The sequence below is a fragment of the Mytilus edulis genome, chromosome 3 (genome assembly GCF_963676685.1).
Source record: "Mytilus edulis chromosome 3, xbMytEdul2.2, whole genome shotgun sequence".
Lineage (NCBI taxonomy): Eukaryota > Metazoa > Mollusca > Bivalvia > Mytilida > Mytilidae > Mytilus > Mytilus edulis.
In genome coordinates, this window is record NC_092346.1 from 46826165 (window position 1) to 46854068 (window position 27904).

The 27904-nt window shown below is 31.2% G+C and overlaps 2 protein-coding genes across 3 annotated transcripts; one reads left to right on the plus strand and one right to left on the minus strand.

Moving 5' to 3' along the window:
- On the plus strand, positions 1 to 17771 carry LOC139516648 (synaptonemal complex central element protein 1-like). Of its 2 annotated transcripts, none has more exons than XM_071306860.1 (9): positions 1 to 93; positions 3952 to 4026; positions 4786 to 4833; positions 6038 to 6092; positions 7576 to 7665; positions 8096 to 8159; positions 9235 to 9301; positions 13616 to 13733; positions 16811 to 17771. In XM_071306860.1, the coding sequence occupies exons 1-9, from the start codon at positions 42 to 44 to the stop codon at positions 16905 to 16907; spliced, it is 666 nt and encodes a 221-aa protein (XP_071162961.1). In that variant the 5' UTR covers positions 1 to 41; the 3' UTR covers positions 16908 to 17771. The 2 variants fall into 2 exon arrangements, with proteins under 2 accessions (XP_071162961.1, XP_071162962.1); XM_071306861.1 differs by lacking the exon at positions 1 to 93 and adding an exon at positions 2043 to 2103 and having other exon boundaries at positions 16811 to 17011.
- LOC139516647 (EF-hand domain-containing family member C2-like) lies at positions 17638 to 27904 on the minus strand. Its single transcript, XM_071306859.1, has 10 exons — positions 27561 to 27904; positions 25575 to 25914; positions 25135 to 25358; positions 24364 to 24720; positions 23937 to 24075; positions 22715 to 23023; positions 22033 to 22229; positions 21082 to 21413; positions 20378 to 20470; positions 17638 to 18068 (listed from the first exon to the last, which is right to left on the minus strand). Exons 1-10 carry the CDS (start codon positions 27600 to 27602, stop codon positions 17864 to 17866), a joined length of 2238 nt encoding a protein of 745 aa, XP_071162960.1. The 5' UTR covers positions 27603 to 27904; the 3' UTR covers positions 17638 to 17863.

The following is a 27904-nucleotide window of genomic DNA, read 5'->3' on the forward strand; positions in this document are numbered from 1 at the left end:
ACCGGAAGTTAGATGCAAAAATCGTCTGCACTTCTTTTGAAATGTCTTTTAAAGTAGAAACACTTTTAGCCAGTTTAAAGGAAATACAACAAGGTCTGAAGTTTATAAATTACCTCTATATATTTACAAATAATGATAAAAAAAAAGAAAAAAATACAATTAACAAAAGATTGTGCTGTGATTATCTGACAAAAAAAACAAAAAAAAATACAATTTTTTAACATTTTTTTAAATTAAATAAAACTATACTCTATGGAACTACAAGAATCACTACTTCCGATTCTTGTTGTGTAACAATCTCCTTAAATTTTTACATGCATGGTACAGTGGCAGTGCCTGTTCTATCTAAATGGTTGCAGAACCCTAGCACTTATGGAGAGGGGGGTGTGACAGGGTTGCTTCCCTTAAGGGAGCTACCATTTGATTTTTATGGGGGGGCTAGGATGAAATTTGAAAAAAATAGGCAGGACAGGAGTTTTGAGTAAAAAAAAAAGGCAGGATGAGAAACTTGTTAAAAAAAAAGGCAGGATGACAATTGGTGTAAAAAAAGTCAGAATAAACTAGTAAAAAAAAAGGCAGGACCGAATAGAGTAAAAAATAAAAAGGCAGGACAGAGATTACAACTAAAAAAAAAAGCAGGACAAAATTTTTCATCCTAGCCCCCCCATAAAAATCAAATGGTAGCTCCCTAAAACATGTGGTAGATACTTAATCAGCCGTAAGCGGTTGACTAATGAGATGGAAGAAGTGTGATGGGATTGCTTCCAGTCTTCCCTTAGAACATGTGGTCAGCAGCCGCAAGCGGTAGAAGTGTGACTGGATTGCTTCCTGTCTTCCCTTAGAACATGTGGTCAGCTTTAAGTGTACCTGGTTGAGCTAAGGAAGTACTTCTTTAGCTTAGTCCATTAACGTGCTGCCTTGTAATGTATAGAATAATTTTATTTTTTTTAATTTTATGCCCCACTTACGATGTTTTCTGGTCTGTGTGTCCGTCTGTCTGTCCCGCTCCAGGTTAAAGTGTTTGGTCAAGGTAGATTTTGATGAAATTGAAGTCCAATCTACATGAAACTTAGTACACATATTCTCCATGACATAATCTTTCTAATTTTAATGCCAAATTAAAGTTTTTAACCCAATTTCATGGTCCACTGAACAAAAAAAATGATAGTGCGAAGCTCAGGTTAAAGTTTTTGGTCAAGATATAGTTTTTGATGAAGTTGAAGTCCAACTTGAAACTTAGTACACATGTTCCCTATGATATGATCTTTCTAATTCAATTGCCAAATTCAAGTTTTTACCTCAATTTCATGGTCCACTGGGGCATCCGTGTACTATGGACTCATTCTTGTTAAATATACATTGTATTTAACATGTTTAACATGTTTAGGTGTAATACCATCAAATCATGGTACTCTACATCTGTTTGTATATGAAAATAGGTTGAAAAAAATAGTCCCTTGAATTTGACAGTTGTATGTAATTAATACTACATTTTATTGCAATTTGCAGTTAAAAAACATTTATGTTTCATGAACATATGTCTTTGGTATTTCAAAGCACCATTATTTTTGTATTTGGGGTTTCTATAGAATATTTTGAAAACTTGAGGCTACATGGTTACTAAACATTCTAAAGCATGACTTAGCATGTACACATGTTAAATAAGGGGAGAAATTTGATTGGTTAACTTCCAGTGATGGTTATTTTCTTAAATGCAATGAAATGTTATGTGAATTTTTTTTCTATAGTACTGGACGTTTAAACTTTACTCATGCCAAGTATTTCTTTATTTGAAACAAAGATAAATTCTGCGCAATTATTTGAAAAGTGCAATTTTAACAAAGACTAATAGGGGAAAATCAATGGTGGTAATACACCTTTAAAGAATAAAAGTTAAGAAATATTTTATTAGAATAAGAGAAATAACAATCCATAACTTTGAGATGCCCTACATCATATTAGCTTCAATATTGAGGGATTGACAATGGGTACCATGAGATCGTTACAAAATTACAAAACAGTTTATTCCCAGCAAAATTTCTATTCAAAGTAACCAGATGAAATCCAAAAACATCTCTGTTAACAAAGAAACACCAGCTTCAGGTAACTTTATCATATTAAAGTATTCTTTAATTAATGCTATGATAATCCAGGAATTAAAAACTCCACTAGCCCAACGCACGGGACTACAGCATTTGGACCTCGGGCAACCAAAACTTGTAACCCAATATGCCCGACGGACTAGTAACAAAAAATTCTTGGCGTTTTCAAAATAGAAAGTGGAAAATCCCCTCATCACCATTCTATCTTAGCCAATCAGATTCGACTACGTCATCCGGGATTCTCAGAGTTTGAACTGACTTTGTAAAAGTTTTAAAATAGAATAAATCACTTGGTGTGGATCCCGTACTTTCAATATCGTTTTGTCATTACAGGGGGTATAGTACACTGCTTATGCAATAGGGGAAATATTATGTAACCTGATTAATAATTTATTGCAATTTTATGTCAATCCCTTTTAACAGTAATTTAAAAACCTGACTTTCGTCAGATATAAATTTGTAACATGTGCACATGTTATGGATGTCATTTTGTGTTTATTTGCAAACTGAAGAAGCCTCCAGAACCATAACCTATACATTTAAATATTCAAATGGATTCGATTTTAAAGAAATAAAATTTATAACAAAAACAATTTCAGTTTAGAGACTGCTCAGTTTGTAGTCAATTTATAGCCCACAATTAGCTTACCTGTGATAAATGTTAATATATGGATATTACGTACGTACTTCCTTGATAAAACAATTATATAAGACACAAACTATGAATGGTGATATTTAATCACATAAATTTTTTAGGTCATTTGATTTATTTTAATTAAGAGAATTTTAAAACTGAAAACAAATATGAGCATTTCACATAACCAGCTGATAATTCATTTACACAAACGTGATGATGTATTTGATAAAAATCACTCCAATCCTTTTATGTACCCATATACTATAGCAGTGGTCAAGAGTTGTACCTTGTCGGGATTTTGTTAACTCTTTATTACAGAATAGTCAAGGATTATTCAATTATCATGATCAACGAATTGAAAAAATCTGCTAATGGGATATTTTTTTCCTGACATAAGTTTTTGGTATCCAATTTGCTAAAATCTACTGTACAACGGATAAAAATTGTAAAGTTTATAGAATTCATTGTATTTTGCAACAAACTCTGAGTTTGTAAGGCATACGCGGGCTAGCAGGTCAATTTTGTTGGGCTAGTAGTTCTTCCAACAGGGGTAGTCAAATCCTGCTACCAATTAGCCCTGGGCTAGTGAGCTATAACAAAATTTCTTAACCCCTGGATAATCTATACCTTTAATGAAGAAAAATATCAAATTAGCTTACCAATATCTGTTTTAATTATCATGATTATTCCTCATTCAACAGAGGATACAAAAATCTGCCTGATCAGGAAATTTGCGAAAAATTGTATGACTTATACAGTCAAACCTGAGTAAACCGGACCCTGAATAAACTGGTTTCCTGTCCATTGCAACCAAAAATTAAAGTCCCGTTTTTTTCCTTTCAAAGTCTTTGTTAAAATACCCTTTGTAAACCGGACCTTATATATATCTTTATTCACAATAAACCTTATACATAGGTAAAGACATGATGGAGAAGACATTTATTTACAATATTTACAATAAGACAGAACAAACAAGACAATTGACTTACAACAACATGGCAGTATCTATCAACAGAACAATAACAGGGTAATGCAAAGTGTAGATAGTTTAAATATTACTACTGGACAACAGTCAAAGAGCAAATAACTCAGTCTTATCCATGTTTTCATACTAGTCGTGAAGTTGTCATCTAAAAAGGAATATAATTTTTGCTGCATATGAAAGCAAGCTATAATTCTTGTTACTTAATGAGGTTTATTGATATATTTCAGAAAAGAGTTATTTGGAACAAAAGTTGAATGAAAGAAGAAGCAGGAGAAGACAACTGGAACAAGAACTAGAAAGTGGTAATGCTAATGAAATATACTATGGAATTTAAAATGATATTACACAGACATATTATTGGTAGATATAGGAAGATGTGGTGTGAGTGCCAATGAGACAACTCTCCATACAAATAACAATTTAAAAAGTAAACCATTATAGGTTAAAGTACGGCCTTCAACACGGAGCCTTGGCTCATTTCATATTTTTTGTTACATTAAAGTGTTAAAATTTCATGAAAAGTAAAAACAAATGCTTGTAAAGTTATCATACTTTTCACTTCTTCAATTAAAGATTAAATATATACCATCAACATCTATTAAGTGATTTTGACAGTTTAATGTAAAGACAGACTTACAATATCATTTATAATTAAGGGATACATTGTATATAATGTACGTTTTAATTGATTCTAAATTACTAATAAATTATTTTAATAATGAAAGGTAAATTCAGAAATTATTTCAAAATATTTACTGTTGCTTATAATGCAAATGGTGAGTCTTGCAATAATAGCAATAATAAGAACTCAGATTCTGATATCAGTATCATCTGTGAGTTAAACTTTTCTTGAATTACAAAAATTGATCTCTTATAATTTTGTCCATTCTTAAAAAATCTCATTAATAAATGCATGCAATAATTTCTGCATTTCAGTAATTGTTCTCAGCCAATGGCTGTTCTCTTATGATCAACTCTTTATGCCTTTATTCTCATACTTTACCTGTGTTTATTTGTTTTTGATAACAGTATTACTAAATATTTTGTAATTTTTATTTCAGTCAATGGAAAGTATTTGCAGATTAAAGATGTCCACACAAAAATGAATGGTATTTATAAATATAAATATTATTAGATTCAGTAAATGGGTGATGTTACAAAATTATGTAAAACGTTGCATTAAACTTATATAGGAGATAAGTGTATTGTATTTTAAGCTTGGCCTTCATAAAATGTAGATTTTACTGTCACGGATATTTGCGACATTTATAAAATCAAGTTTTACGAAGCTAAGATTAAAATACAATACAGCTATTTCCATTCTAATGCAGCAAATTAATAAAAATACCATTTAACATATATTTTGGTGTAAAATTACAATAATGAAAAAGTCCGCAAAACTGTTGCATTGTCTCTAGCAACTAAACAATGTGACGTCATATGTATACTCACGATGTCAAACATAAAACTCTAAAAAAGTATTTATACCATTGGAACGCTTCAGAATGGTATCAACGTTGACAAAAAGAACATTTTGAGGCTCAAATGTGACTTTCATGTTTAATTCGCGAGAAATAACAATCATATAAAAAATAATTGGACTTCAAAATGGTGACTTTCTTAGTTACAGACTGGTAGAACGTGGAGTTTACCCCTTCAAAATATTTGTCAACGTCCAATGAAAATTATCATTACAAACGAATTGCATTAGAATTCTGCATCTTAAACCTGAAACATTGTTTTTAATTTCTTTTAATGTGCTATAATAGTGAAAAATTTCTAAAAATATGTTTTATTACTATTATAGTATAAAGTGATAGATTTATTTTGATTCAATGTGATAAGCCACAAATAAATGTAGAAATCAGATTTTGAAATGTTTTATTGTATGTAAATAGAATTTTGTAATATATGAAGTTTTTTTTCAGATTTTTCATCTACAAAAAAATAATGATTACACGTATAAAAAAATAACTTTTAATTACTTTTGTGTATTCTTGGAAAAGGGGATTATCCATGACAATTTAACATATCTTAGGTAGAAAAATAAATCATATGATAACAGTGCTTTGGTACTGGTCTTCACTTTTACAATGCATGAAATTTGCATACTGTGGTTTCATTTATTTTTATGTGTACCAATTTAAGTCTTTCTGTAAAAAAATTGTGCCTTTAAAAAATCTTTTGATTTTGTTGTTTCAAAATCTTCTGCATAACCATACATTCTTGTAGTTGTAGGAAATTCATATTTTGGGGTTTTCCTTTAACTTTAAGAATTCAATGAAAGTACTACACTGTTGTTTTGTGTTGTAGAAACCCTAAAAGTTGCACAGCATAAAGTTTCTCAGACACAAAGCCTTGCTGATAGGTAATATGAATTAAGTGACTGAATGAATGAGTACAAGAAAAAAAAGACTACACTTATAATAACAAGAGTGCACACACTGAAATGTCTCGCCTTCTTTACTAATCATTGATATTATAAATCAATGAACCATGAAAATGAGGTCAAGGTCAGATGAACCATGCCAGGCAGAAATATACAGCTAACAATGCTTCCATACAACACATATAGTTGACCTATTGCTTATAATTTCAGAAAAATAGACCAAAACACAAAAACTTAACACTGAGCAATGAACCGTGAAAACGAGGTCAAGGTAAAATGAAACCTGCGCAGCTGACATGTAGATCATAAAATATTTCCATACACAAAATATAGTTGACCTTTGGCATATAGTATTAGATAAAAAGACCAAAACTCAAAAACTTAACTTTGACCACTGAACCATGAAAATGAGGTCAAGGTCAGATGACATCTATCCACTAGACATGTACAACTTACAATCATTCCTTACAACAAATATAGTAGACCTATTGCATAAAGTATGAGAAAAACAGAGCAAAACACAAAAACTTAACTATAACCACTGAACCATGCAAAATGAGGTCATGGTCAGATGACACCTGCCAGTGGACATGTACACCTTACAGTCCTTCCATACACCGAATATACTAGACCTTTTGCTCATAGTATCTGAGATATGGACTTGACCACCAAAACTTAACCTTGTTCACTGATCCATGAAATGAGGTCGAGGTTAAGGGAAAACTGTCTGACGGGCATGAGGACCTTGCAAGGTACGCACATACCAAATATAGTTATCATATTACTTAAAGTAAGAGAGAATTCAACATTACAAAAAATCTTAACTTTTTTTTTCAGTGGTCACTGAACCATGAAAATGAGGTCAAGGACATTGGACATGTGACTGATGGAAACTTCTATATACAAAGTATGAAGCATCCAGGTCTTCCACCTTCTAAGATATAAAACTTTTAAGAAGTTATATAATGCCGCCTCCGCCGCCGCCGAATCACTATCCCTACGTCGAGCTTCCTGCAACAAAAGTTGCAGACTCGACAAAAATTATAAGGTTTTTCAATACAAAACATTGACATCCATTTATACTTACCTATATAAGATTGTTATTCTTGCAACTCCTTGAGAATTCTTGACTGAATTCCATTAAGCTTGAACAGAATCTTCTTCAGGAGATTTCAGTGATTTTTATGGTTTTCTATAATAAAATATGAATTTAGCCATTTCTACTAAATAAATTATTTAGAGACAGCAGCCACCACAGTCATGTCTTACTTTGAAGACTCCTACAGGTATTTTATGTTTGTTATCAATAAAGACATTGAAAATTTAACATGCTCCTAGTTATGACTATTTGCAGCATATTGCTTGTAACACATTAAAGGTCTTCAAGTAAGTTTTATGATTACTCACTCAAAGGATCATAGCTTCATAATTGAAACTAAATTATCTTACTTTCTTCTTTTAGTTTGGATGATAGGAATGAGTATTACAAGAAGAGTATAGAAGATTTTAACCAGAAATTAAATGTTGAGAAAAAGAAGCAAATGGAAGAAGTGTAAGCTAGATAAATTCATGAGATTCCCTTATTTATTGAGTTTTCATGCATTATTTCATAGACTTGTGTTTTAATTTTGAATTAAGATAACAAAAATCCTGGAATCATTCAGGAAGCTAGAATGCCATGTCAAACTGACAATTGGCATGAAAACTGGCTATCTTGGTCAACTAAGATATTGAATTTGAAGGCACCTATCACATGCTGCAAAACTATTTTATATTCTGTACATTATATTCCATGAAAAATCATCTTTTGTTTTTTTAATAAATAAAATACTTAAACTTGGTATATCTTAAGTCATGAAATTTCTTGCCCTTTTTTTTTTACATTACTGGGTTCTTGAGTTCTCTTTAATATTTCAATGTGTGGTAAGATGTACATTTTTGAATCCATGTTATATAGTTTATTTTTAATTTAATTTTTTCAGGACACAGTTTGAAGAGAATTTGTCACAGGTGTCAGATCACTTATGCTCAGCAAGAACAGTTTTTGTAAGTTTATAATGGAAACTAAAGGCAATGTCAAAAAATTTACAGCGTATCCCCAGATCCATGAAAAACAGTGTTTGCAATAAAACAAACAAATATAAAAAAAAATAAAAAAATCATTGTATGTTTAACTTTCTCCAAATCATTGATATTTATATAGTTACAGGGTTAAGAAAGATCAAATAAGTATCTACTTCTGTATATACACTGTCATATAAAAAAAAGAGGCAACTTTGATGGTGTGATACTAAACCTCTAACGGGAAGGATTGTGCCTGATGTTCATATGATGAAATCATAATCTTTCAGTCAGTTTAATTGAAGTCTGGAGCTGGCATGTCAGTTAACTGCTAGTAGTCTGTTGTTATTTATGTATTATTGTCATTTTGTTTATTTTCTTTGGTTACATCTTCTGACATCAGACTCTGACTTCTCTTGAACTGAATTTTAATGTGCGTATTGTTATGCGTTTACTTTTCTACATTGGTTAGAGGTATAGGGGGAGGGTTGAGATCTCACAAACATGTTTAACCCCGCCACATTTTTGCGCCTGTCCCAAGTCAGGAGCCTCTGGCCTTTGTTAGTCTTGTATTATTTTAATTTTAGTTTCTTGTGTACAATTTGGAAATTAGTATGGCGTTCATTATCACTGGACTAGTATATATTTGTTTAGGGGCCAGCTGAAGGACGTCTCCGGGTGCGGGAATTTCTCGCTACATTGAAGACCTGTTGGTGACCTTCTGCTGTTGTTTTTTATTTGGTCGGGTTGTTGTCTCTTTGACACATTCCCCATTTCCATTCTCAATTTTATTATGAATATATGCTTTGATTTTACAAAGTGCACCATCAACAAAAATTAATTCATACATATAAATATATTAAATATATATGCAATGCTGTGTTGTGCTGTGCTGAAATGATTTTTTGCAACTTTTGTGAGGCTACATAAATTGTTCATGTATATGCATTATCTTCTTTGAGTTTGCACATTAATGTTATCTGTATTGAATTTGTTTAGTAATATTTTATAAATGAAGATACAAGTAATTGTAAAATATTTTATACCTTTTTTGATACAGACAGATGAAAATTTACAGAATTGTTTGACTGAAGCAGGGAATATAGAAAAGAAACTTCAAGAAAAAGGTAAACATGTACATGCATGAAGTTAAAATAAAATGCTCTTAATCCTATAGATAGTTTTATTGTCATATTGAATTCTAAAAAAAATGTAGAAATTGAAATGATACAAACATAACCAAGCTTTGTTTTTATACGCCCGTCAAAATTTTGACGGGACGTATTATGGTATACAAATGTCCGGTGTCCGTCCGGCATAAACATGTCGCACCGTAATTTGAGAATTTGAGAATTTCATGAAACTTAATAAAGTTGTTTCTTGTAATGGTCAAATGAACTGTATACTTTTTGGTGAAAATAAGATCAAAACTTTTTGAGTTACAGCACTTTATAACTAAAACAGTGGTGCATTTTTTTTTCACATGTCGCACCGTTTCTCAAAAACGATTCTTGATTATTGCTTAAAACTTTACACTTCTTTGTTATATCAATCTTAAGATCTGTATACTTTTTGATGATGATTCAAAATTCCATTTTTGAGTTATTGAGTATTTTGTAAAAAAGGGGGAGGGTTTTTTTTACATGTCGCGCTGTATCTCAAAAACGATATATGATTATTGCTTAAAACTTTACACACTTTTTTGTTGTATTTATTTAAAGATCTGTATACTTTTTGATGATGATTCAAAATTCCATTTTTGAGTTATTGAGTATTTTGTAAAAAAGGGGGAGGGTTTTTTTTACATGTCGCGCTGTATCTCAAAAACGATATATGATTATTGCTTAAAACTTTACACACTTTTTTGTTGTATTTATTTAAAGATCTGTATACTTTTTGGTGATGATTCAAAATTTCATTTTTGAGTTATTGAGTATTTTGTAAAAAAGGGGGAGGGGTTTTTACATGTCTCGCTGTATCTCAAAAACGATTTATGATTATTGCTAAAAACTGTTCACACTTCTTTGTTATATTAATCTATAAATCTGTATACTTTTTGGTTTGATTCAAAATTTTATTTTAGTAATATTTAGTTGTTTTTTTTTAAAAGACAAGGGGGGTGGGGGTTCACATGTCCCGCTGTGTCTCAAAAACAATAAATGGTTATTGCTTAAAACTTTCTCAGAAACTATTTATGATTATTGCATGAAACTTCCACACAAGACCTCGGGCGTATCATGCGCTCATGGCACAGCTGTTTATTAGGTTTATACTGTAAACTAACTAATTTTTGGAAGTTATTTTTTTACATAATTAAATGACTTTCAATAGTAGAAAAATAGGATAACTACAAATTTTACAGTATATGTCAAAATTTATTCTGCTCTCAATATGAATACAAAATTTAATTATCTTGAAGATGACTATTAAATAGCTAAATGTAAAAAAAAAAACATTACCCTAAACAATATGTTAGGTTACTGTTATATTTAATGTCTGGAACAGAGAATCATATTGGTTTTGGATATGTGTTTCGGTACATACCTATATTTGTCTTAACTGATACTGTAAGCTTAGCTGGTTCTCGGCTGACTATTACACTTTGTTCATAGACAGCCGGTGTGATCTGATCTATTGTAGAATCTGATAAGTCGACCAATCAAATTAAGTGTATTATACAGCACTTCATGTTGTAAACAAATCAGAAGGAATATTCTTTTTTCCTTCCAGTTTTTATCACAGGTTAAAATGTATTGTCGAAACCACAGCCTCCAGTTCAAAAGTTCCCATTTTGTATGACGTCACGTTGATGTGCCAAAATCCTTCATGAAGTTTAGCGGCATTTTATTTTCATGTCAAATTTATACCTTTTTCAATATTTTTCTATATGAAATGCAAAGATTATATAAATTTACAATCAGAATTTATTTTATGCATTAATTAATGCTTTTATGTGCATCTAGCAAACATATTGTTCTGTTTGTTTACATGTTCTGATATTGTGCGTTGCTATGTAACAAAGTATTGTCCAATCTCGTTAAAATCTCTAGGGCAGAATTTTGCCCTAAAAAATTGGGTCATACCGGTTGTTTGAGTGTAGCGTAATACAAGCTGATTCCAGTTTAACTGTAAGCATCAGCCTCCTAATTTTTTTATTCCATACAGTCATTTGTGTATGCTTTCACATTAGAAAAGTTGATTTCTTTACATTCTTACATTCAATTTCATTGAGTGTGTAGCCAAAGGTAATATCTTTGGTAAGCTTGCTTTTTAGCTGAAGTCATGGTTAGGTTAGGTAAACTATCCTACTTTAAGAGTAGACTAGTCTGACAGATAACCAATCTATCTGTCTGTTGGACTATGCTATTTTGAAAGGAGGGTATTATACCTGACCTAATCATGACTTCACAGTTCAGCTAACAAGCAAGCTTACCAAAAATATTTCCTTTGCCTACACACTCAATGAAATCGGCCGCAAGGATCAATAAAAATGGCAAGTCTTGAAGCAGAAATGCAATTTAATTGTGAGGATTTTCAATTAATTTAAGAAATTTATATTATTTTGACATGCTTTTTAAGGTACAACTGTTAATAATACTTAAACAGGTTTTTCTAATTTCTAATGGGAGATAACTCAGATAATTTTGTTTTGTTATAGGCCATAATAGGGAGAAAACAAGCCCATCTTTGCTTACATTTTCTGAAAGCATTTAATAAGTACTATCTTACCATATTTCATATCAACACTCTATCATTCACCTTCTTTTTTAGTTATAAGGCCACACCAATTTAATTTCTTGTTCTACGGATTTTTGAACTCCAAAATTTGGGGCGAGCGAGCGATTTGAAAATTTTAATAAAAAAATATTTAATTTGCAAATTTTTGAGGCGAACCTTGAAAAGTAAAGGCGAGCGATTATAATTTTTTTTTGTAAACATAAAATAGTAGGTTTTGACAATATTAAAGCTTGATTTATCACTTGTACTTTGACATTTTTATAATTTCTGAAGTATTTTTTCCCTGTTCACCAAGAAATAATTAAATCTGGGTTATGTATGTGTGACTGACAATAAGACAATTCTCCTTCCAAGTCATAATCAGTTTGGGGACAACCCCTTAATGTTATAAATATCCCTTTTACATGTTTTATGAGGGATCAATATAAGTTATTATATATTTGTTTGTACAAAAGGCTCATATTTTCTCAAAGAACTATATATCTATCTGGTATTAAATGGTCAAAACATGTCCAAGAATTTTGTAATACAAAAAAATGTATTCCTGGACTTTAACCATGTTAACACATTTACTTTAACAGTTTAATATTATTCAAAATAAGTGGACCCCTCTTTTAGAAAAAGTTGTTTAAAATATGATGTAACTCTCCTCTTTTTGAGTACAAAATTCTAAGTTTTCAAAGGTTTTTCAAAGAGGAACTATACAAATCCTTGGTATTTCTATTTTCTTTTCTACATCAGTAAAATGACCCCTTGTCTGAGGGAGGTTTGTTCTCAACCTGATAATAACAAACACAGGTCAAAGTACGGCCTTTTACACAGGGCTTTGATACAGACCGAACAGCAGGCTATAAAGGACCCCAAAATTATTAGCGTACACAATTCGAAGAGGAAAACCAACGATCTAATTTATATATCATGTATATCCAAACGGGAAAATACCGATGAACAACATCAACAAACGATAACTGGTGAACGACAAGCCCCTGAATCAATCAGGACAGGTGCATAAACATGGAGCGGCTATGGATAGTTTTGTTTCGCCAGCATACAATATAATTGCAGTTGAAGGCAAATCCTTCAGAAGTTCTTTGTACTTTATTCTAAAAACGAACATTTTTTAATAGGGAATATAAGTAAGGGGGAAAGTAACCAATTTTTTGTTCTTTTTATAATATTTACAAAAAAGACGTCGCGGGAAATGGACATGATTACATTTCCGGATGCGGGAAGCGGGAATATAAAAAAATCTGTTTTGAAAAAAATAGGTGCGGGCGGGTCCGTCGAACTAGGAATCAAATTGGTGTGGCCTAATGTTAAGAAAACAACAATCAATCAATCTTACTAATCTGACACATGCTACAATTACTACTTTAAAAATGTCTACAATAATCTTTTGAAAAAATTTGCACTGTCTGTGTCCCTTGAAAACAGTTAAATAGCTAGCAGCAAGTTCTTTGAGCCCTGTCAATTTAAATGTTTTTGATACATTATGCTTATTTGAGAAAAATAATGTGGTATTTTAATGCAAAATTTACCATTAAGACTTTTTTTTTTTTTTTTTTTTTTAATTTTAGTTGAGAGTTTGGATTTTTTTTTTTACGACTATCAACAATTGTTGTACATCAGTGATCTAATACTTGGAAATAATAATACAGCCTGAATTATGAGGAAAATAGAATGATTCAATATTTATCTTGCAGTGATAAGTTACCAGAACAGTTTACAAGGAATGGAGGCAGAATTTGACAAACTGAAAATAAATCCAAAACATGAACCATATTACAGTGATATACCAGTGGAATTAAGAAGAGATATGTGGTAAGCTTTAGTATTTTTGACCAGAGACTGCTGGTTATAAATCATTTCTGCATATATCAATAGTCATGAAATAGTTATTTATACAGGATTAAATGCAGTTTCTGGAGCGGTCATATTTTTGGTTGATTTGCAACTGTCATGTAAGGCCACACCAATTTAATTTCTTGTTCTACGGATTTTTGGACTCCAAAATATGGGGCGAGCAAGCGATTTGAAAATTTTAATAAAAAAATATTTAATTTGCAAATTTTTGAGGCGAAGCTTGAAAAGTAAAGGCGAGCGATTATATTTTTTTTATTGTAAACATAAAATAGTAGGTTTTGACAATATTAAAACTTGATTTATCACTTGTACTTTGACATTTCTTTAATTTCTGAAGTATGTTATCCCTGTTCACCAAGAAATAATTAAATCTGGTCTATGTATGTGTGACTGACAATGAGACAATTCTCCATCCAAGTCATAATCAGTTTGGGGGCAACCCCTTAATGTTATAAATATCCCTTTTACATGTTTTATGAGGGATTAATATAAGTTATAATATATTTGTTAGTACGAAAGGGCTCATATTTTCTCAAAGAACTATATATCTATCTGGTATTTAATGGTCAAAACATGTCCAGGAATTTAACCATGTTAACATATTTACTTTAACAGTTTAATATTATTCAAAATAAGTGGACCCCTCTTTAAGAAAAAGTTGTTTAAAATATGATGTAACTCTCCTCTTTTTGAGTACAAAATTCTAAGTTTTCAAAGGTTTTGTATAGAAGAACTATACAAATCCTTGGTATTTCTATTTTCTTTTCTACATCAGTAAAATGACCCCTTGTCTGAGGGAGGGTTGTTCTTAACCTGATAATTACAAACACAGGTCAAAGTAATACGGCCTTTTACACAGGGCTTTGATACAGACCAAACAGCAAGCTATAAAGGACCCCAAAATTATTAGCTTACACAATTCGACAGGAAAACCAACGATCTAATTTATATATCCAAACGGGAAAATACCAATGAACAACATCAACAAACGATAACTGCTGAACGACAGGCCCCTGAATCAATCAGGACAGGTGCATAAACATGAAGCAGCTATGGATAGTTTTGTTTCGCCAGCATACAATATAATTGCAGTTGAAGGCAAATCCTTCAGAAGTTCTTCAGTGTACTTTATTCTAACAATGAACATTTTTTGATAGGGAATATAAGTAAGGGGAAAAGAAACCAATTTTTTTTTTATCTTTACAGGTATTTCCGCTGTTATAAATTTATATCAGAGCACTCCCTCTTTGGATAAATAGGTTTCATGCTGAAACAAATATTCTCACAGATATTTACACAGTGTGGTGGGGTGCTTTTATGTTTAAAATCGTTATATACAGGTTAGACTGTGATTTTAAAAACAAATGTTGATACCTTTTTATAATATTTACCAAAAAAACGGTGCAGGAAATGGTCATGATTACATTTCCGGATGCGGGAAGCGGGAATATGAAAAAAATAAAAAATTCTGTTTTGAAAAAAATAGGTGCGAGCGAGTCCGTCGAACAAGGAATCAAATTGGTGTGGCCTAAGTTCAAAAATTGGAAACTTGAAAAATATTAACAAGAGGCTGTCACAACGACAGCAAACCGGATTTATTAATATTTATTTGTGTCCTGGCAATATCACAAGAACCATTACTGATGAATGGTGAAAGTGAAAACCGTCAATATCAAATTTGACCTCCATTTTGTCATCAGTATCAACATATTAAAATTTGAAAAGCTTAGATTGAATGGTTCATGAGAAAATGCAACAACGTGAATGGAAACGCCATTTTACAATCTTTCAAGAACCATAACTCCTGAACGGTAAGTCAAAATCGTCATTATTGAACTTGACCTCTATTTTGTCATCAATAACAACATATAAAAATTTCAAATGCTTTGGTTGAATGGTTCATGAGAAAATGCACGGACACGACTGGAAACACCATTTTTCAATCTTTCAAGAACCATAACTCCTGAACGGTAAAAGTCAAAATCGTCATTATTGAACTTGACCTCTATTTTGTCATCAGTAACAACATATCAAAATTTGGAAAGCTTTGGTAGAACAGTTCATGCGTAAATGCACGGACACGACTGGAAACTCCATTTTTCAATCTTTCAAGAACCATAACTCCTGAATGGTAAAAGTCAAAATCGTCATTATTAAATTTGACCTCCATTTTGTCATCAGTAACAACATATTAAAATTTGGGAAGCTTTGGTAGAACAGTTCATGCGTAAATGCACGGACACGACTGGAAACTACATTTTTCAATCTTTCAAGAATCATAACTCCTGAACGGTAAGAGTAAAAATTGCCATTATTGAACTTGACCTGCATTTAGTTGTCAGTAAAAAAAATTTAAATTTTTAAAAGCTTTAGTTGAACGGTTCATGAGTTAATGCACGGACAACATTTGATTGCCGCCCGCCCGCCGTACATCCCCAAATCAATAACCAACATTTTTGTCACAAAAATCCGGTTAAAAATGAAATTATGACAACCTTGAATGCAAAATTATTTTGTGTTTGCTGCTTCTCTTCTAACATACAGCATTAATGAGTTAGAGCAAAGACTGGTCATCTTGAAGTCTGAATAATGTGTTTTGGAAGAGTCTTTCTGTCTGCTGTTACCTTGTTACCTATCATGTTAACAAAATTGACTCTGTGTGTTGGTCTAGTAGGGTGTATATCACATTATCATGATTTTGTACTGAATATGCGTTTTCTTTGCCACTGGATGTTTAAAAGCCACCATCCATCTATTATACCCCACATTTATAAAACATTTGAACTTCAGCAAATGTACACATGACATGCTATGTTGATAATGCTTGATAACTTGCTTTTAGCAATAAAACAAATTTCTGTTTCGTGTTTGATAATATGCCATTATTATTATTTCGTTGTTGGACTTTGTTTTCATAACAATAAGAAATAAAATAAAAGATCTAGAAGTTGTAAAAAAAAAACTTGAAGGTGATTTCTATAACACCTTGTTTACAGAAATATGCAATGATTTATCTCCTCTAATTATATTTACAGGTTGTTTTTCCAAGATGAACATCACAAAGCATCTGAATGCTTACAAGGTATTCAAGGACAAATTGATAGTGCTAAGCAGCTGATAGAAGCCATCTGATTTTGGTTGACTTTAGTTCATAAATATTCATATATGTTACTGAGACATATTACCAAAAATATGTTTCTTCATCTTGATTTTTATAATTTTATTAGAAATTTCAATAAACTCTTGATATTTTCATTTATGAATTAAAACAAGTTATTAGGGAATTATTAGGTAGTCGGAAGAAACACAATATGCTTTAAATTTTCAATAAAGTTGATCCATATACTTTTTGAGCTTTCGCTACATTTTTACATACATCTTGGGAAGGACCAATGGATGTTTCCTTGTTCAGTAATCACATTTACCAGTATGTGTTTCAATGTTGAAATTGTTTCTATTGATGGGCAACCAATTATTTACAGTGATTCATCAGTACTATGTAGATAAAAAAGATATTTTACAATATTAAGGGGAAGAAGTATCATTTGATTTGATGTTTAAGTTCTTTATATTTAAATAAAATCTCTATTCAAAAATGCCATCAGTTTCAGTGTGCAGATGAAATATATTTGTTAAATATGTGTGTGTGTATCAGAAAAATTTTATTCCTCATTTTAGTGGATATCTGCTATAAATGGTAATCTGGATTCGTCTATTATAAATTTTTCATACATTGTAATTGACTTCATGTACAGACATTTTCCCTTTTTTAAATGTCAGAGTTAAATCATCACTAATATCTGTACATGTGAAGTGGATGTCTTTCACCAAAGGAATCTAAAAGAAAAAAAAACTAAATCCATATACATTATATCTTTTATAAATAGTTCTCATATACTTTGTACAAATTCAATTTGTTATTAGACCACCAGTCTAGTCATTATTTATTGTTGTTATTTTATCATGTTTGTTGATTATTAAAAATGTTTTTCCGTTTGGTCATTTTTCAATTTCTCAATCAACAAAGCTAAAAACACATATCACAGATACTTCAAATTTTAAAATTGGAATTTAAAAAGTGTCTTATTTTATGATGATTTTCCGAAAAAGTCTTCTAACAGCACATTGTAACAGATTCTGGATACAGATATTTTGTTGCTCTGATTGGTTCCTTGCCACTGAGAATCATCAACGATTGGCTGGTATTGCATTGGTGGAACTGGTGCATCACGCCAGTTCATTTGATTGATGAGAGCTGCATACTGCACTTCACCACGTTCATTGGCTGGTGTCCTGAAAGATAATAGATTGATTATAATACTACTGGCGACAATTGTAAACATTAGAGATTACTTAAAAAGTTTTACAGAAACAATATTAATCATTTGCACTATAAAAATAAACTTATATTATTCTTGTGATTTATCTCCCTTAGACTGTTAAAAGTTTGATTTAAAATTAGATTTTTTAATCCAGCTCACTAGTCATGGTATTAAACATCTGGCTTGAAAGTTCGCAGTTCATTACATGAAATAACTATCCACCAGAAACATTTTGGGTTAGTAAAAAGTTGACTGCTTATTCTTGTAATGCTATTTATAATCAGTATCTTAGGCCGAAATGCAACTTCTACTTCTGTATTGCATTGGTAATGGTACACAATGTAAAATTCAAAATTTAATTATGCATATTTTTATGTGTAACATTAGGTGAAAGTGAAGACTGAATACTGCAGGACTTGCAATCTTCATGACAAACTTTTGAATCCACAGGCCAGAAGCTGAACTGTTAAGATTCTATTGGCCAGTAGAATTTATTTTTACAGGCCTGATAGAAATTTTTCTAGCCTGAGGTTATTTCAATGACCCAGCGGGTGTCCCCGGTGATCCCTCAGAATTGTGAAAATCTGGGGTCACACCCGCAAAATACGGGTCAGTTGACAGGTATGGCCTGGGCGGGTGGGCCCAAAGTTAAGGATGAAGACTGCACTTGCTTTATTGTATTGTGGTTGTCCAGTAAAATGGAAGGCTCAAAATCAAAAACACAATATGAAAAAGCTCATTTGACACCCTACATTGAAGTCTGATGTAAAACCTGTGTTGTTTTGTCATCTAATGCTTGATTTTAAATATATCAATGGGGACCAGTGTTCTCCCCAGAAATTTTGGATAGCATCACATTTTGCGTAGAAAAAAATAACTATTATTTTTAATGTCGTTTGTCGCGTCGCGTTCCTTTATATGTTTTAGTTTATATTGTTCAATTCATAACTGAGAATACAATTAAACTATAACCACAAAAACAGTTGTTTCAGTTTATGTTTTCTTTATTCATTTATAGTTACAGAATTATTTTTTTCCTCTTGTGCCAAATAAAAATAAATATGTGGTTTCAGTTACACAACAATAAGTCAAATGAATGAATGGTTCATTATAGATCAACCTGTATATATACAAAACTAAATATATAGTACACAAAATTAACTATTTTTTATATAATATCAAGTAAAGATAAAGTAGCAAAAAAAAAAATCAATTTAAAAACTTTTTTTTATCATGTTTATGAAATTCATTGTTTCATGGCACTCAATGAATTAGTCCCAGTTGTTTCTTATCTTTACATCAAAATGATATGTATTTTTAACAAAGTTACCGTATCTAACAAATAGTCTGTTAATGCGTAGTTTTCTCTCTTGGTATATTTTTTCTGTCTACTGTCCATCTGTTGTCATTATCGTGAAAATGCGGATTTTTGTCATATCTGTTCCGGTTCCCTTCCGTAGTTTACACAAAAATGTGCAATGGCCGCCATAGAAAAATTTACATTGAGTCCGAGAATAAACATTGTTTGACAAGAGATTGTGCATGAATAAGACGCTTTTAATGCATTAAATGGATTAAACATAAACTTAAGCCAATTATGATAACTTTTTAAAGAAGTATTAAACTTATTTTAGCTCTAAACCAAAATTCTCGCTCTCGTATTACCGGAAGAGAAAGAAAGTAATTTTTGGAGAGTTGCACAAATAAATGACCTTTTAAAAAAAAAAAAAAATCGTTTCAATCTTTGAAATTTCGTTACACAAAACGTAGATTTCGAATTGTTTTGTGATTGCATTTTTCCATGTCGAAATTGGCGATTGCAGACACGTGGTATTAGTCATGTCACAAGTGTCAGCTTGGGATATTCTCATCCAAACAGTTATCACCCTGAGGGCAATTAACACCTAGCTATTTAATCTCTTAATTGCCTTTAGTATCCGACTTAATGGGATTACAATTAAAGGTGATATAATTTAATTTATGATCATAACCGATAATAGATGAAAGTTCAAAATTGAGGACAAGTAAAATAGCATCTTCAAAATAATTATAGCGTCGCGGGAATTTTTATAGCATCACGGTGAAAAAATATAGCGTCGCGGTACCGCGACGCTAAAACGGCCTGGGGAGAACACTGGGGGACTTTTTTTTTCTTTTTTATCAAATCTTAAAGGATTTGAATTAAAATTAAAATCAGCAAATTGTGAGTGTTGTTTGGTGACAAGATTCATATTTCTAACTATATACCTATAATAGGTACCTTAAATCCAAATTACTTACATAGCAATTCCTGCTCTTAGTAGGTCATCTGGCAGTGGTACATGGTGGGCATGTAATACAGTTCTTACTGTTTCAGGATCCAGGAAACCTTGTCTGAAAATAGATAATTTCATATAATACAGAAGCTCAAATATTTACAACATGTTAATTTCAAGTTATAAATAAAAGGAAATGTTGAGTACATGTATATAAGTAGATGCATTTGAAATTGACTCAATGAGACAGAACATTAACATCAAAAACATCTGGAGGGAAAAAAGATATAATATAGTCTTTAACAAGAGCAAGGTATTTTACATTTTTTACATTGTGTGTTGTTTATTGGCATTCTTACATCTGCACCACATCTTCCTTCATGTATTTCTATAAATATAACTAATTGGTTCTTCAGCCCTTAATGTATTTTTTAGAGAATATTAAGTTGGATATCATGATTCATGACAATCCTATGCCTAATTTACTTTCTGAATTATATAATATTTTGTTAGTTGCATTTGTGAAGTGCAGTTTAGAAAATAACAGCTGTGATCTGTAAACATTTAAAATTTTCAGCTGCATTATTGACCCTCTAATTCTGTAGACTTCATTATTTTTTTCTATTAAAGTGTCATAATTAGTCAAAATATTACTTTAACCATTGCACAAAAGTGAATTGGCAGCTTCAAGAAGAATTTTGTTTGACAATAATACCAATAAATACTTACTTTCCCTGGTCATGTTGTTGGCAGTCTTCAACCAATTTTGAAAAACCTTCATAGTTTCTCTTCCTTAATTGTTCTTGAATAATTGCAAATAATTTCCTAGAATCAATTGCATCTTCAGATGGTCGCTCACTGTAGAATCGGGCTAGTGTCATGATCTCCTGATCAGTTAATGATGAATCTACCTGTTTCAACAGTGATACAAATTGGTCATAGCCTAGAACTCCAGAACCCCCAGGGTCATTCCTCATGAAGAAAGATTTAACTTCATCTTTATTCTTTCCTACAGAACCTCGTAATCTGTTAATAATGGATTCTATATTTGCTTTTGGAAACTGAAAAAAAGGACATTTTAACACATTAAAGCATTTAAATAAAATGTTTTGACAAAAAATATAAAATGGGCAACATTCAAACAACAAAAGAACATTTTTCAACATTTTTTTCAGGCATGTCTACTATAGGTAACCCATGATTCACCTAGAGTTATTGCAATAGTTCTCACAAAGAGAGTAAATGATTCTCTTTACACAAGCCTATACTAAGGTCTTGCTGTTCCATGTGAGCCAATGCTCTGTGTCGAAGGCAGTACTTTGACATATATAATAATAATGGTTTACTTTTATAAATTGTGACTTGGATGGAGAGTTTTCTCATTGGCACTCATACCACATCTTTTTTTATCTATATACACATTCACCCCCACAGCAAATGTACAGACAAGTATTACTGTCAAACAAGTAAAGTTAACCATATTTCCATTACCAACTTACTAAACTTGCTCTTAAGTAAGCCCTTCAGTGAAAATTCTCCATCCCCTACATCCCCCCATGTGCTTTCCTATTTCAGTACTAGTATAATATTTCCACTTTAATATTTTATAAACTTAAGGTTTTTAATATTGGATGTTTAGGAACATATATTTGGAAATAAAAACAGATTAAATTTAATTACCTCTTGAGGACATTCTTCCATATATCTAAATGCATATTCATCAGCATCAATGAGTAAAAATACATGGCTATTGAATATAACTCTAGAGCCAACGTACAAGTCAGAGCTAAGATAGTATTCTGACATTTGTGTACTGTATAAGGGCTGTTCTGGCTTCTTCACTCTGGACCTTTCCAGGAACTTTCCACCAATTATACCTAAAACAAAAAGGATAAATGTAAACATACATGAAGAAGATGTAGAGTTGACCACTGCGTCAAGTGTGCGTTGGTATTTCTTTCATCAAAACTATTAAATTTGAAAATTGTTACTGTTGAAAGGGGAGATAATAAAATTTCTTTTCAAACTACATAGGATAGTAGAAGCTTTCTTCTTAAAATGATTATATTTGATATGTGTGCAATTTTGTTTTCCTTTTTCCATGTACATGTATGAGCACAGATTATTGAAAATCACAGAAATTATTTTAATATATCTACATTATGTACAATGTATCAAAATATAAAGAATTAAATGTATCATTTATAAATTCTTAATTATTTTTTTAAAAATGGTAAAATTTCACAAAAGCATAATCACTATATAAGTATTACTATTTTGGTGGTTTATTTTTTCACAATTGGAAAAAGTATTTAAAAATCTCCATGAAAACTAATACTTTTACAAATTGACATTTCCTCACCTGAGTTCCTCACTGGTGGTTCAAAGACAAGAATGGTATCATCTGACAAGAAATAAGATATGATAAATCTTCTGTCTTGATCAATTGGCTTGGAGGTGTCCATTCTAGCCAAGAATCTAAGAACGTTGCTGTCTAAACCACGACGATCTTTCTCCATGAATTTGATGAAGTCGCGTTTTGGAGGTTTAGGCAACAGACCCATACATGAACAAAGTGAATCTTCTTCACTTCCCCATCCATTGTATGGTGGCCACTGTCGTTCAACACCTCCATATCCTCCCTTCTTGTAACTAACTGAATTGAAGTCCTCTAAGAAAAAAAAAAGAAGTTACAAATTAATTTGTATTCATAACACTACAAAGGGTTATCATCTAGATAAATCGTCAAAAATACTATATGGAGAATAAAGTAAAGACGATTTTCTTCAGGATATTAAATCAAGATTTTTCAACACAAATTTTGCATATATCAACATATTTAAACTTATGTACTTTTATTGCTGTACATTGTATGAAGCTGTCAATTTTTCAATTATATAATATTATATTAACAAGTACTTTATGAACAAATTAAAATACCTTTAAAATTTTTATTTCAGATAATGACCCTTTGTTTTGTCATTTTTCATTAGTTTTAAGTTCTTCATTTCCCTGTTTAATTTTATAATACATGCATCTCAATTTGCTGTTTGAGAATTTAAAGGACTATATGGGTAATCTCATTATTCTGCCAAAAGATGAAAATTATGTCATGTTATTGGTTGAATTTCTATTGTTGAGTTTGTGAAGGTTTGTTCAATTATTATGATGTCATAAAATAGACTTTTTGGCAATAAACTGATCAGATTTTATTATAACTTTTGCAATTTTGTTTTCAAAACAATGGCATTGAAGACCTGTTGGTGACCTTCTGCTGTTGTTTTTTTCTATGGTCGGGTTGTTGTCTCTTTGGCACATTTCCCATTTCCATTCTCAATTTTAGCTCTCATCCTATCTCTGCTTTATACTTTCTGACATACTAAATATATGTGTTAAACAGGATAACAGTTAAAAAATCTATCAAATTATCATTAAACAAATTTAAATTATTTACAACTGATGGCAATGTAAATGCTTTCAACACATATTCATCTGTTTGATATGGGAGATAACTCCATTTGCAGTAAGTTTTGTTTTGAGAGTAATGACCAGACCTGTATATTAAATTCATTAAACATAATTACCAATGCCAAATTTGGTTCTGTAATATTCTTTTGTGAAGTCATCTAAATCACATATAACATACTTCCTTCCCCAGACATTCAACACAGAGCCTAATGTAAGATCACTGTCCTTATAAAAATCTGTGCGAACTGCTCCAGTCTGAAACAAACATATATATATATATACATACATTGTACATTGTTACTGTATGACAAAGTTTTAAGAGTGGAAAGATACAAACTTAGTATGATATTCTGTTTAATTATATGATAGAACATTGCAGAATTTTGAAATATAAGCCAAAATTTTACTGGTAGTTTACATTTAAGTAGAGATAATTACATGAAATAAAGAAATTTTAAATGGTACACTTGCTTCCCTTTTCAGTGATTTTCAGAATTCAGAACCTTAAAAACTAATTTAGCTGATTGGTCACCAAAAAATTACCTTCAGACTGTCCAGAATATATCTTCCTCCATGACCAGTTGGACCAAATACATTAAGTACTGTTCTGTCTGTAACTTCTCCAGGTTGTCTAAGAGTTTCAATATTCTTTGGTAATTTTCCTCGTTTGAGAAACATGGGTGCAGCATCTCTACCAGAATTTGGTGAGATTACTTCCCTTATTTCAATTGTATCATCAGCCAAGAAGTAATGTAGGATCATTTCTCTTGGATCACCAAACATGGAATCGGTGTCGTCCCAATAACAGAAGAAACGTAGAACCTGTCTATCATGGTCAAGGAATTGTTTGAGAGTGTCATGTTTCTCGTATGGTCTTAGAGCTTGCATGCTTTCATCCATCTGTAATAAAAAAAAAATATTGTTTTATCAAGGTGGTCAATTATAATTGTTAGATCATGATTAATAATAAAACACAGCTTAAAAATGTTAACCTTAAAAAGCCAGTAATGAAACCCTTTAAATCTAGTTTAATATAACATAAATAACTTAAAACACACATGTCTTCCTAGCTATAGTACATGTAAGGGCCTTAAAAAAAATAACAGCAAAAAACAGTATAAACAATTGAAAATAACGGTCCGTAAATTTGTTACGTACTAAGGGGTTTCTGGAATTACCTGAACCAGGATTCCTCATACACTTGTATCGTTAAAAAAGTGAAATTTTATCAAGGATGTGTAACTACATGTATATAAACACATAAAAAGGAATATGATAAAAAAGAGTAAATATCTTCATGTGGTATAAACTTACAGATTTTCTGTACTTTGTGTATGGATCTGCTGGATTTTCATCTGGAACATTCACTTTTACACCAAGTTTTCTCAGGAAATTCCTTGAAAATTCATCACAATTCGTGATTTTGAATACTTTAGAATAGAGGCTAATTTCTTTTCCTACGTTAAAGTCCTCTATGGTGTAGAATTCATCATCATTTGGTGGTGGTTTGGGTACCCTGTGTCTTCGGATGAGTGTTCCTTTGAAAATAAGTAACATACATTATGGTTTGAACTTTGAGCACTAAAAATTCACACTGTTGAATTAGAACTTTTTTTTAATTATTGTACATGTGAAGCTGAAAATGTTTTATTTTGTATGTTTACCTCCTTCTCTCTTTAAGATTTTTCTCTGGTCTTGAAATATTATCTAAGAAATAAATAAAAACAAACAGCCTTTTTTTATATTTTGTTTACCTTGTGGAATTTGACTGTTCTTTGTTCTTGGTTCAATGACCTGGATAGAATCATCTTCAAGGTAGAAGTAAATTTTACAGTTTCTGACTCTGAATTGTTCTTCACGCTTCTCATGCACAGCTTCTTGGAAAAAAGCATCAAAGCACATGACCTGTCTATCAAATGCTACCCAGGCTGGTAAATTGGAACCATTTCCTCTTGGGAACACACTGCTCCTTGGTTTGACCTTTTGTCCCCTAAGGAGTTCACCACCAATTCCTGGCCTCTCCTCCCCAACCATCATAGTCACATCATTTTTAGTATCAAAGTGATGGGACAAGTGGTATTTTGTTTTACCAAGCTGAAAAATTCAAAAACTTCTATCAAACTCTTTAATTAATTGAAAAATTATGCAAGTCATCGATAAAACTGGAAGAATCAAAGTGCAATAGCCATGTTTGAATCTTAGCCTACAGCCATAAATGAGATAACAGGTTATTAATCTAAACAAAATTTCAACAGTTAAAGAATCAGCGTTGAGATAAAAGGTCAATGCTGAGACTACAACACTTTTTTTATTTTTTACAATGGCTTGTCACTTTACAGAAAATGACAAGCATATAGTTTGCCATTTTAAAATGCCCAATTTTTATAAATGATGACATACTTATGGGTTTTGTTTATTAGAAAAAAGTTTAAAATTAGAAAAAAAATCATTTTATCATGTTTGAAATATAATAATGAAATTATGTATTATGAAGCTACATTTTGTAGTTACATGCAATACATGTACGATGTATGATGTATAATTTGTCATCGTATATAATTGTTATTGTTAGTTTTTGCATGCGAAAAGCTCTAAAAATTCGGCTGTCACTGTTCATGCTGCTTCTCTGTAAGTTTTTAATCCTAAATGGTATATCTAATAAATAAATCATAAACAAGAATGCAGTTAACATTTTTTTCTATGTCTGATCTGAAAGAAATCAAGAAATTATTACACAAATCATTAATGTTAAAAAATAGCGTTTTCATGCTAAGTGCTGCTGAAATATATATATTTATATTTGTGAACATTCCATTTTCTAATCATCTAGTCTCACTTTACCCTTACCAATACATCCATCATCTTTTGTCTATGCTTTATATCCTGAATGGAATCAGTTTAAAATATAAATGTATAAAACATAAAACAAAATGTTTAGACATTAGAACCAAGGCGTCCCAGAAAAAAATATTAAAATAGCCTTGCAAGATGTTATAATTATTTGGACTAGCTTTGTTCTAAATTGGGTTTTAGGAATAGTTACATTCAGGGTAAGTTTAGTATATCTTTTTATTACTTGGGACTGGAAGTAAATATATAATGGGACATGCATTTTCACAAAAAATTTAGATTTGGCAAAGCAAACACCTTCACGACACAATGTCATATGATAAAGATTTTTTCTCAAACGTCTCTTGTTCGTCCAGGGCAGCTCATTAAAAAAATGAAATTTGAAAGTCGTCTATTGGCACATACATGTAGATGTACACGACATGTATACAGTAATCTATGAATCTGAGTATAATCAGCATACATGTACATGTAAATATAATTTTTAAACAAATGTTATTTATATTACTATGACAGCTTAACATAAGCATCATGACATCTTAAATGTACAGAAAATATTTGAATTTGAAAGTTGTATATGCAGGTTGAGGTGTTCAGCCAATGAACTTCAGCACCCCAAATCTTAATTGTTGAGACACCTCTTGCTGTCTTGACTCTTGTCAGTCTTGACGATGCTACCTCATAATTTTCTGGTTCAAAACGATTACACATCAAATGCATATGTTTATTTCTAATGATCACATAGGTGAACATATCAAAACAACTTAAGTGAGAAAACAACTAGTTTTATGACATGTGTATATGTATGAACAGATGATGTACAGAAATGCAGCCTTTCAAATCTACAATAATTGTATTTCTTAGACGATAAGTCAATATTAGTCACTTACATTTTTGTTAAAAGAATTTCCTGGAAGAAATGGCAGTGCCATGTTGTCAGTTTACCGTCTGAAGTCTAAGTTGTAAACTGTTTATTCCCCCACTACAACACTTGCAACCAACACAGACCGATGTTAGTTTATCTGTTGTCAAGGAGGCAAATTAATGCGCGTTCATAGAAACAGTAATATATATGTATGATTTTATTGAAAATGAGAAATTGTTTAACATAAACAAAAAAAATAATTAATGTGTTGTTGATAATTCTTAATCTACAAGAAATTTGAATAAAAACGGCATCAAATTATAAAAACGGTAAAGTGGTCGACAGGAAATTATTACACACAAGGGGGAA

Excerpts from the sequence above, each read along its gene's own strand:
- LOC139516648 (XM_071306860.1), top strand. The coding sequence starts at position 42 with ATGTCTTTTAAAGTAGAAACACTTTTAGCCAGTTTAAAGGAAATACAA. Across the intron at positions 9,302-13,615 it reads AAAGAAACTTCAAGAAAAAG|TGATAAGTTACCAGAACAGT; the intron begins GTAAACATGTAC and ends TTTATCTTGCAG. Across the intron at positions 13,734-16,810 it reads GAATTAAGAAGAGATATGTG|GTTGTTTTTCCAAGATGAAC; the intron begins GTAAGCTTTAGT and ends TTATATTTACAG.
- LOC139516647 (XM_071306859.1), bottom strand. The coding sequence starts at position 27,602 with ATGGCACTGCCATTTCTTCCAGGAAATTCTTTTAACAAAAAT. Across the intron at positions 23,024-23,936 it reads CAGAACCAAATTTGGCATTG|AGGACTTCAATTCAGTTAGT; the intron begins GTAATTATGTTT and ends TTTTTTTCTTAG. Across the intron at positions 18,069-20,377 it reads CTAAGAGCAGGAATTGCTAT|GACACCAGCCAATGAACGTG; the intron begins GTAAGTAATTTG and ends ATTATCTTTCAG.